Source organism: Aptenodytes patagonicus, chromosome 2, assembly GCF_965638725.1.
Source record: "Aptenodytes patagonicus chromosome 2, bAptPat1.pri.cur, whole genome shotgun sequence".
Taxonomy (NCBI): domain Eukaryota; kingdom Metazoa; phylum Chordata; class Aves; order Sphenisciformes; family Spheniscidae; genus Aptenodytes; species Aptenodytes patagonicus.
The window spans coordinates 94,173,539-94,185,059 of record NC_134950.1 but is presented as its reverse complement, the minus strand read 5'-3'; the positions used below and the strand labels follow the sequence as shown (position 1 = coordinate 94,185,059).

The window sequence follows — 11,521 nt, the reverse complement described above, 5'->3', positions numbered from 1 at the left end:
AGAGAAACCGGGCTTGCTTAGAAGGCTGCATTTTTCCCCATAAAACTTCTGCTGATAAATGGGGTTGTGTTTTTTCAGTGTGATGATTCAGCACTGTTATTGTTAACTTGCACCAGGAACATCTCTGTTCATCTTCATGCTTTCTCTGGGTCCAATTTTCATTCCTTTAAGTCTTCATCCATGAGTAAATAATATTACTCTGCAGAAAGGAAAGGCAAAGGGCTTCTGTTTTCATGGCGTAATTTCTCTGACTTTTTTTTTTTTTTTTTTAAATAAAGCCTTCTGGTTTTAGAAAATATGGATGAAAGAGAAAGTATGTGTTTCTTTTTACCCTTGTACTACAGTGCTTTGGGTCTTGCTGTAAGGGACAGAAATTCTTTCAGCTTTCTTCTCTTTAAGGGGAAAAGCATCTGCCAAAGAAGAGGATGCTGTTGGTTGGGTTGCACTTGATCAAGAAGAGGAAAGGGTGGTCAGCCCTAAACTCTTCAGAGACACTTGTAACCTCCATTCCAGCTCCTGTTGAGCCTACCACCTCACTGCCTGCTTCATAGATTTCCACAAATGCCTCATGGACGGCTTCAGACATCTTCAGGCTCTCTGCTGAAGAGATGCCAGAGAGATTGGCCGAAGGACTGAACAGGTCGGTCATACCCAAGGCCATTAAGACAGATGTGAGGTTATATTTTTCCTCTATCTTCATGCGGGGCAGATAGACTTTCACTTTCCTCTCTTCCATCATATTAGAACTGGTCCACTCCATAAGTTTTTCAAAGGTGATTGCAGTCTCAAGCTGCAAGGAGACAAGCAAATGGGGATGAGAGCACAACTTCCTTTGTGGCAATACAGTACCAGTGGTGGGGTTTTTTCTCTTTTAAACTGACTGCTCTTGGCATGGCATTTTTTCTAGGTATATACAGATTAATGTATCTAGGAGAGGAAAGCAAACTATGACTCTTTCTTCTCTGCTCTGTCCTGCTTTCTATTTCTTTAATAAGCTCACTGCCAATTAATTTTTTTAATGAGATGGCTACTCAGCAAATTTCACCTAAAGCTCTTCCCTGTTTATCTTCTTTGCTTGGAAAATATATTCCAAAAATCATTCTGTGCTTTTGAGTTGTAAGCTCTGTCTACATTTAAGACCTCCAAGTAACCAGGTGTTAATGGCAACCAATTACTAATACCTGAACTATCAGTTATTACTGAGGAAATTTAGCTATGTTCAAATGCCGCTTCATTTTTTGAATTTAGATTCTTTGAGTTAGTGTACAAACATTTCAATGAACTCTCATTTATTACATAACTTTTCCTATTCAGACTAACTACAGTCCTGCTAATGACAATATCCCATGCCTGTATTCTGTTCATATCAACAATATTATGGCATGTACATTTTATTTTCTGAAATGGTTTAACCATTCCAGTACCCCTCATACTCAGTTTTTAGATAGTTTAATTTTTGAAGGTATGAAGGAAGCATGTTGAGCACTGCCAAACCAAACAATAATTACAACTAGTAAAGCTGACATGAACTTCCCAGGAAGCTCCTCACTGTGCAGGAATGGAGATATAAAACTTTGGAGTTCAAGCTGCTGGAGTGACAGCTGCTTAGCTGAGAAGTATCTATTCTGCAGTGACCAATATTTAACCCACTAAAGCAGTCCTTAAGCAATCCATGCTCAGCACAAACTGTTGCAGGACCACTGAGACAGCTGCATGCTTCTGTGTAACAATCCCACGCTGCCAGTGTTCAGATCTGTGCTGGTGAAGTGTTTTAGGATAACTTTATTGTGAAAGGCTTTGCAGCACCTAAATTTCACTGTGTGTGTGGTTTTCTGAAACCCAACTGCCAGGGCCATACCTGCTCCAGGCCAGAGACATCATCAGGCAACAGCACCAACATGCTCAGCTCCCTGCTGGCATATGGAAGCTCCAGGATCTTCATTTTCTCAGAAGCTATCACTGCCACTTTATATGAACCAATCTGATACATCATCTGCACAGGTTTGCTTTCTTGCTGCAAAACCAAATAAGATAATATAGTTTTCCAAAGATTATTCTTGGAGTGTAGAAATATCTAGTTATGGTTAAAACTACTGATTGCTCTTGTTCAGGAAGATTGTATAACAACTTGTCTACTCTCTTCATAAATTCTAGAAGATACCTTTAAGGTGATGTATGCCCATGTACCTCAGTCACTCTGAAAGGCACTGCCTGGGTGTCTTTATCCTTAAATGCTTTCTCCCACGTTCCTTTGAAGTAAATGGCATTAACGAGAACCAATTCAGTCTGGGGATCCACAGAGCCCGGTTGAAGGATATTTTTGATCATTCCTTTAAGAATGCATAGGAAAAGAGAACACATGTATATAACACGTCTGTGTGTAACATATCTTACTTGGCAATCACAATGTTAAATGAAGGGTATAGAATTTATGGGGAGGATAGTGTAGGACAGGGGCATTGTTTTGGTTTTGCAGCTGTAATCTTGTACTTTTGAGGTTGATTTGCTTACTGCTGTTGGCAATAGCTGTTGTTTCCCTCTCTGTAAAGAATTATAATGAGAGTTATAAGACCCAGAGATTTATTGTTACAAAATGAGTAAACCTGTATATTTTGTGACAATGGGAAGAACCATTGGAACCTTTTATCCCAGAATGGTCTCCAACCCAAACAGTAAACATAAATACTTCTTGCTTCAAACCAAAGTTGAAAGGAGATGTCTATATAAAGAAGGTAGCAGGAAAGGAAACCAGAATTTTACTCTGCTTTCTTCTTATACTTTGTTCGTGTTTATTCTGCAGTCCTCATGCACATAAGCAAGCTCCTCTTGTGGCTATGTAAGCCCTTAGTCCTTTCCCGCCGGTAGCTTAATCATGGCCTGGTTTTCTGCTTCAAAGTGTGGCACCACACCAGAGATTCTGTGATTGTGAATATTTTCATTTCAGTTAAAGTTCAGCATCTTTTATCTGTCTTTGCTGTTCAGGCCATGTGTTTCAAGCATGAGGGAAAGAAATGTTTTGAGGGGGCCAGAAAGAGACTGGAAAAATGGAGGAACCACATGGAGATGCAGTAGGGTATAAATCCCAATTGTGGTATAACTCTTTCTATGCATTTCATACAACTCCCTACCATTCCTTAACTCTGTGGTTTTCCATTACCCTTTACCTGTTAAGATTTCTCAAGTACCTTATGACTGCATGCCCTACTCAACAGGCCCACAACAACTCTGGGAAGCTTGAGGGCAAAGTGCACTGATCAAAGGATATTCAGATTCTCAACATTAGTGTCAAACCACTTGTCAATGTGTACAAAGCATATTCTAGTGCTGTCCCTTTCATCAGGACTGGAAGTATTACATACCCGCAAAGCCCCTACAGATATAGAGAGTCCTCTAAAAGGGTTGTGTCTGAGGAAAAAAAAAATCGTTAAATGATAGTTCCATATCTGGGAACTGATCTATTATCCAGGAGAAGGAACAGAGGGAGAGGTTTTGGGTTTTTTGTCTCCTGACTTAAGTGTTCTTATATGCTGTTCAAACATGGTGGCAGAAGGGAAAATACCTATGCCGATACTTGGCTTGCTCTTACCATTTGTCTGACTTTCAACCCAGGAATTGATGAGCTCTCTGGCTTGATCTGCAGCTGTTTGAAAGCTGATAGTTTCCAAGCCTCCTTTATACAGTTCCTTCACACACTGTGAGTATTCCTGCAAAGGAAGAGTATGCGGTTTTCAGATCAGAATGTCAAAGCATTTTGCAAATGTGAAATGCAAGACTGAAATTAACAGATATGAATAATCTGCTTATTAAGGCTAATCAGTAAGCCATTATTCTAGTTCATAAGCATCTTAAGAATTGACATTCATTGCTTCAAGCAAGAGTATATGCTCACATTTTTAAAAACATTTTCCAGAACTGAGTTTGATCCAAAAATTGCATTCATTTCAGTTGAAGTATGGGGGTGTTTTCATTTTGCCCACTTTTTAACTTTTTATTTTGCAATGGTATTTTCTTTTGATTTCAAATTAAATGTTCCTTTCAATGGGAAAACTTGGAATATTTTTGAGAATCTGAAGTTATTTTTCAGGTTTGTTTTACAAGTTGAGAAAACAATTGGAGATAACTCCTTCCAACAAAAGTTACCTTTATTAATTATACCTTGACATAATTGGATCATGATTGTACTTTGCACAAACATCTTTTTGGCTAGGCACATTTTTTTCTCAAGACTATAGAGTGTTAGGGCTGTGATAGAGAGAAGTCATGAATCCTGACATCCATATAGGAGAAAATTTCTTTAGCAGAACCTAGACTTCTGACAGTGCTTTTACATTACAGAATGGTACACCTTTGACATGGAAATACACTTAGATCAGATGTTAGAGCAACTCACCGGTAGGATTGGGTATGTCTCTTCAGCATAAAGTCTGCTGGCAAAGCTGAGTGAATAATTGTCACTTGGTTTGGTGATTTGTGTGAACGTGTCTTTAAGTGAAGTGTGGACGCTTACAGATGTGCTGCACTGAGTCGTTGGCATGAATACAAATAAAAAGATAAATGATGTTATTCTAGTTTTAGTACTTCGTAGGTTTTTCACACTATATGAGAAGAGTAGAGTAGTTCAGACACTTCTGCTTACAAAACTGTTGTTCATCCTTTACGTCTTGTTGCTATAACTACACTGATGTGGTTATTTTCTAATATATACAATTCTGTGCTGTTTTTCTACTGTAATTTCCTCATCCCTCTCTCGGGGGACTCCTAATTACCCTCTACAGTAATCTAGCTCCAGCAGATCAGGCAGGCTTTCCTCCATTCCCAACCAGTCCCATTTAACCAGTAACATCCAGCTACCTTGCCTAAGCATACAAACATCTATAATTTTCCCTATTTGCCCAATATTATGGTGCTGGGTTTCATCTTATGCTTGTTCTGAATCCTCTGTTACCTCCCTTCTCTCTCTATTCTTGTTAACAAAGTGTTCCCCCAACTGCTGGATGCAGAGCACCAGCTGCTCATCAGAGGAGGGTTGGAACTGCTAAGAGACTGCTTTATCTTCTAGATTTTCCTCCCAGGAGAAAGTGACATAGAGAAGGAGATGAAATTATTTCTGTACCTGAGATTCAATAGTCTCTCCAAATCCTGTGATTTTATCAAAGTGAACAACCTGTAATTGAAAATAACAGTAGTTGAAATAACAGGTATGACAAAAAAAAAGGTTATGCAACTGAAATTAACACATGATGTTTGAAGTAAACCTATTGGCTAACTGAGAAACTGGATGACTGAAAAGGTGCAATCCATCTGTACCATCTGTGAATAGCTGTGCCTAGTTAGATGATCTCTTTTACTATTGAACATCTAGAAATCAGCTCCAGGTAACAAGCCAGCCACTCCCTATGAAGGAAGTGAGAGCTGTAGGAAACTCATGTGAAACATTTTGCAGTCTGGAGACATGTTTTGGCTCTTTCCCTGGAGATTTTATCTACTTTCCTTACTCTAAACAAAGAATCGCTGGAATGTGTTGTTCTCTTTGAGAATCCTGCTGCTAACAATGATAAAATTAAAATTTAAATCCACTTTCAAGATTTCTGGCTGATGCATTTGTTTAACACTACAGGAGTTTGAGGTGGCTGCAGCTTTTGATAACTCTGGATCCAGATTTTTTAGCCTCTGAGCTACGCAAGGGACATTATCATATAATTAAGTGCTATGGCTCTATTGAGCAGCAGGAAGGTTTAAATCCTTAACTGTAGCCTCACCTTATCTATCTGAGCCTTGGTGTTTTCTCTTGCACCTAGGTAGACCATGGACAGAGCTGAAATGATGCTCAGGGGGGAGTAGAAGATGTTCTCGTTGACATGCTGGACTTTCAGCTCGTTGAATATGTCGAAACAAAATTCCGTGCTTGCTGCACCGATGGAGCCCATTGTGAAACCAGTATTGTCTACAGCAAACAGCAGAAGTACAATGACAATGTAATGACAGAATACCATACAAACACAGTGCAATGCACTTTAATAGTAGGTTTTAGGCAATGAAATATAAACAAGTAGTTTTGAAGTCATTCTGTGGCAGCATGCCTATTGCTATGCTCGCCTCTCATGCATGTTAGAAACTCTGTATTCCTAAATCTATTTCTTTCTGCATTTGTATTCAGTTGCCTTTTTGGCAGTAATGTTCCTCAGAGGTCTTAAATCTGTATGTGATTTCTGTTTACCTTTTCAAAGCAGTCAAACAACAATTGCCTGTACTTTTCATTCAGTGAAGGCTAGAATTCCTTGGTACTTTGCAGTACCTTTGATGAAAACAAGAAAATATGATCTGTCTTTGATATACTTGCAAAGCTGGAAATTTAAAGTGCAAGTTTTAGTAGGCTTGGACAGATATAAGTAAAAGCAGAGGCTAGCTGACTATTTTTATTTTCTAAAAATAAATAAGTGCAGTAAAATACCTATTTGTTGCACAGTACTTACTGTCAGTAGATCTTCAAAGGCTTGTATCTTTACCCTTGTTTTAGTAGTGGAAGCATGGATAGGCAATATAATTTGTCTAAGGTCACCTGGTCTAGGAGAGAGACTGATGCACAAAATTAATATTCCGCCCTATTGTGCTTTCAGATATAGCTTGCTTTGCTTAAATATATCTATATATACTACACTAGAACCTTTCTGAGAAATTAAATTTTATTACTGACATTCAGATAGAATAGAAGCGCAGACATGAAAAAATAGCAATGTCTACCATAATACAGCACTGTTAAATGAATGTTTGTTTGTGGCATAGACCAGTAACAGCTTTATATTTGTTTCTGTTTGAGACTGCTATAAAGTGCTGGACAGTATAAGTCCTGTGTAGCCACTGTGCTTATATAAAGCAGAACTTTGGAGGTCAGCATGAATCTGGTTTCCTTCCTGTGATTTATAGAAATTGTGAAAGTTTGTTGTCTTTCAAAATCCAGCCCCTTATGTAGGTGCTTAATGCTGGGATCTCAAGTTTGTCTTTGGAGTATTAAACCCCACCAAGGTTTTTAGTGACCATGCTCGTGAGTATACATGTACACTCGCACACACATTTCTCTCACTTTCCTTTCTGTATACAAGATTATTGTAAAAATATAAGTCTGTATGCCCACACACATTTTTATCTTGTGTGGTGTTCACTAGCTGTATTTTCCAGGGATGCAACTGTTTGTTAGAGAAGTTTCACACTAAAATAAACCTAGCAAATTCACTGAATGCCACAGTTTTGCTCTCAGTGCACTCTCTTGAACCGGAGGTCAATCAAGCAAACTTACTCTTTGGCTGCCAAAATCAAACTTAAAAGATACTGAATGAGAGGACAACCTGCTCTGAAATAAAATCATATTTTAAGCACAAAATAATATTTTAAGCACAAAGAATAAACTTTTAAAAAGTCTCCTGAAGACAAATACTCAGGTTTTACACGTAATAAAATAGTGTAGAATGCATACACACAGGTAAGAAGATTTGTAGAGAATATCATGCAAATATTCTGTCCTTAAAGATACCAAACACAACACAAAAATTGCTCTCTCTTCAAGTTTAGGTATAAGCAAGAAATAATATAGTGAGAAGGTAAATTTTCCTAGAGAAATGCTTACCTTTCGAGCTTCAGCACCGACAGCAATACAGCTTTCCAGCTGTATGTAGACAGACTGGCTGAGCCCTTGGAAATTTGTACGGTCTGAATTGTGACCCACCCGCTGCTGCCCTTCAGAAGTTTGACCTTTGACACCATAAAAATAATTTAATGGGATTAGGTCAGATTTTAGTTTCAGTGGGTCTGTTTTTGATTGAAGGGAGAGCAAATGTTATTTTTTTATTCTGTATAACAAAGTGTTTTCCACCAGTACATCAGGACTGTTGGATTGGAGAAAAGACTGGGAAATAATGTTCATGTTCCTTTAAGCCTCATTTGCAACTAGATACTGGGATGTTAATAGAAACAAAAAATGTGAAAACCTTAGTGATGGTAAACATAATTAGCAGTTATTAGTCAATCTGTCAATAATTAGTCAATTTGTTACTACGATTGTAGTAACAGACCAGAACTCTCTTTCAACTGATCCTTTTTGATCGTACAAAATGCAGCTGAGCCATGCTAGACAGAAGATAAGTGAGAACAGGACTTGGCCTATTATTCTACTAACAAAACTGGGGAAATGAAGAAGGGTGTGTGTGAGAAAACCAGTTGAGATGAAAGTCAAAAGCAGGCACATTTTCTTTGAAAAGTTGGGATATTTGAAGAAATCTTTTGATGGGTGTGAAGGTTTTATAGCAAACTATTTTATTCTCAGGGCGTAATAGCAAAACATAGCCCCGGACAAAGTAAAAACCAGTCAATTCTAAATGTGTTTGTGGAATGCACTTGCAATGTATCTCCCAGATCTTCCAGGGGTAACTTAATGGCCTGGCAGATGACAGAGGAACTGTGAAATCCAGCTAAAGGAGTGTTCATGGTCTGTGGGACAATCATAATATACAATAGCAAATATATTTCAGTTATAAAAACATTTCAGTTATAAAAGCTATTGTTCTGTATTGAAATAATAGAATGGACAAACAGTAAAGAAACCATTCTGACCTCTGTAAAACACTATGTGATTTTAAGAAAGGCCAGGGGGGCAAATCCCAAAGTCAGTACGATATAATTCTTTAGAACATATATGGAGATAACTGTGATCTCCGTTAAGGAGAAGAGGTAGGCTCCTGTGCTGCTCTCAAAAGTTTAGACAGTTCAGTTTTCTTTGCCCCAGTCTGCTTCCTTTTGTGAAAATAAATGTGCCATAGAAATCTACATTCTCCTTGATGAGTTGTAGTCTCCAAGGCAGTCTGAGGACTTCAGCAAGACAAGACTGTAGTGCAAGTGTTGTTTTTTGTTAGATCTCTACTCCACAGGTATCAGCCAAGTGGTTTGGTTTGGTTATTTTTGTTTTCCCACACATAGTCTGACCGATACGTATCTATACTTAAGCACAGAATAATTCTTCTCACTTTTTTTAAGTCAAGTCTACTGCTTCTGTTTCAGCCTTTAAGAAAGCCTAAAAAGCTTGTCTGCTTTTTCTGATGATAGAAGTGCTTCTCTTCTCTATATCCCTACCTATAAAATATGTATTAGTATGTTGATGGAGAAAGGGAATGGGGAATGAGTCTCCCAAACTGAAAGAATTTCTGTCCCTCACAGCAAGACCCAAAGCACTGTAGTATCAAGGGTAAAAAGAAACACATACTTTCTCTTTCATCCATATTTTCTAAAACCAGAAGGCTTTATTTAAAAAAAAAAAAAATTAAGTCAGAGAAATTACACCATGAAAACAGAAGCCCTTTGCCTTTCCTTTCTGCAGAGTAATATTATTTACTCATGGATGAAGACTTAAAGGAATGAAAATTGGACCCAGAGAAAGCATGAGGATGAACAGAGATGTTCCTGGTGCAAGTTAACAATAACAGTGCTGAATCATCACACTGAAAAAACACAACCCCATTTCGACACAGTCCCCCCCAACATCCTTCTCTCTAAACTGGAGAAGTATGGATTTGATGGGTGGACTGTCTGGTGGGTGAGGAATTGGTTAGATGGTCGCATCCAGAGGGTAATGGTCAATGACTCGATGTCCAGATGGAGACTGGTGACAAGTGGTGTCCCTCAGGGGTCCGTGTTGGGACCGGTACTGTTTAATATCTTCAGCAATGACATAGACAGTGGGATCAGGTGCACCCTCAGCAAGTTTGCAGATGACACCAAGCTGAGTGGTGTGGTCAACATGCCAGAAGGATGGGATGACATCCAGAGGGACCTGGACAAGCTCGAGAAGTGGGCCTGTGTGAACCTCATGATGTTTAACAAGGCCAAGTGCAAGGTCCTGCATCTGGGTCAGGGCAACCCCCGGTATTGATTCAGGCTGGGGGATGAAGGGATTGAGAACAGCCCTGCCGAGAAGGACTTGGGGGTACTGGTGGATGAAAAGCTGGACATGAGCCATCAATGTGCGCTCGCAGCCCAGAAGGCCAATCGTATCCAGGGCTGCATCCAAAGAAGCGCGGCCAGCAGGTCGAGGGAGGTGATTCTGCCCCTCTACTCTGCTCTGGTGAGACCCCACCTGCAGTACTGCGTCCAGCTCTGGAGCCCTCAGCATAAAAAAGACACGGACCTGTTGGAGCAGGTCCAGAGGAGGGTCACAAAAATGATCAGGGGGATGGAACACCTCTCCTATGAAGAAAGGCTGAAAGAGTTGGGGTTGTTCAGCCTAGAGAAGAGAAGGCTTCGGGAAGACCTTATTGCAGACGATCAGTACTTAAAGGGGGCTTATAAAAAAGACAGCGGCAGACTTTTTAGCAGGGCCTGTTGCGACAGGACAAGGGGGAATGGCTTTAAACTAAAGAGGGTAGATTTAGACTAGATATAAGGAAGAATAAGGATATTTTTTACGCTGAGGGTGATGAAACACTGGCACAGGTTGCCCAGAGAGGTGGTGGATGCCCCATCCCTGGAAACATTCAAGGTCAGGCTGGACGGGACTCTGAGCAACCTGATTTAGTTGAAGATGTCCCTGCCCACGGCAGGGGGGTTGGACTAGATGACCTTTAGAGGTCCCTTCCAACCCAAACTGTTCTATGATTCTATGATTCTATCAGCAGAAGTTTTATGGGGAAAAATGCAGCCTTCTAAGCAAGCCCGGTTTCTCTATGGCCAAGCTTCGTGGTGACTCCTCTGGAATTAGTCACTCGAAAGCTCCCAGATTAAACTCTAAACTGTCACCAACCATTCCTACTCTGCCAAGGCAATTGCTTTTTCTTTGTGCTCCGAGTACTGCAAGGCTCTTCCTCACTTTCTAAAGATGCATTACAGAAATCTTGTAATTCACATTTCTCCTTAAACCTTTCTGGCTCAATTGTCGTAACCAAATATGGCATGTTACTATTCAAATTGTTTTCCATGTATTCCATAAGTAATGGGTCTTGTGGATGTACTCTTTTGCTCCTTTAATCATAATAAAAACATGTTTAAGCAAATGCATTTTATTTGGAGTATTTCAAGTGCACCTGGGACGGGGTAATCCTGGTTATACGTACAAACTGGGGGACGAGAGGCTGGAGAGCAGCCCTGCGGAAAGAGGTCTGGGGGTTTGGGCTGATGGCAAGTTGACTATGCGTCAACAGTGTGCCCTGGCAGCCAAAAGGGCCAGCCATGCCCTGGGGTGCATCAGGCACAGCATAGCTAGCCGGCTGAGGGAGGTGATTGTCCCACTCTACACCGCACTGGTGCGGCCCCACCTCGAGTACTGTGTGCAGTTTTGGGCGCCTCAATATAAAAAGGACATCAAATAATGAGAGTGTGTCCAGAGGAGGGCGATCAAGATGGTGAAAGGGCAAGACTTACAAGGAGCAACTGAGGTCACTTGGTTTGTTGAGCTTGGAGAAGAGAAGGCTGAGGGGTGACCTCATCGCAGTCTACAACTTCCTCAAGGGGGGCAGTGGAGGGGGAGGTGCTGATCTCCTCT

General features: G+C 40.2%; 1 protein-coding gene across 1 annotated transcript; it reads right to left on the bottom strand.

The window, feature by feature from the left end:
* Nucleotides 1-362: 362 nt before the first annotated feature.
* Nucleotides 363-5,927, bottom strand: LOC143156638 (ovalbumin-like). The gene is made up of 7 exons (XM_076330434.1): nucleotides 5,760-5,927; nucleotides 5,114-5,164; nucleotides 4,391-4,519; nucleotides 3,587-3,704; nucleotides 2,188-2,330; nucleotides 1,859-2,014; nucleotides 363-790 (listed from the first exon to the last, which is right to left on the bottom strand). The coding sequence occupies exons 1-7, from the start codon at nucleotides 5,925-5,927 to the stop codon at nucleotides 395-397; spliced, it is 1,161 nt and encodes a 386-aa protein (XP_076186549.1). The 3' UTR covers nucleotides 363-394.
* Between the last annotated feature and the right edge of the window lie 5,594 nt (nucleotides 5,928-11,521).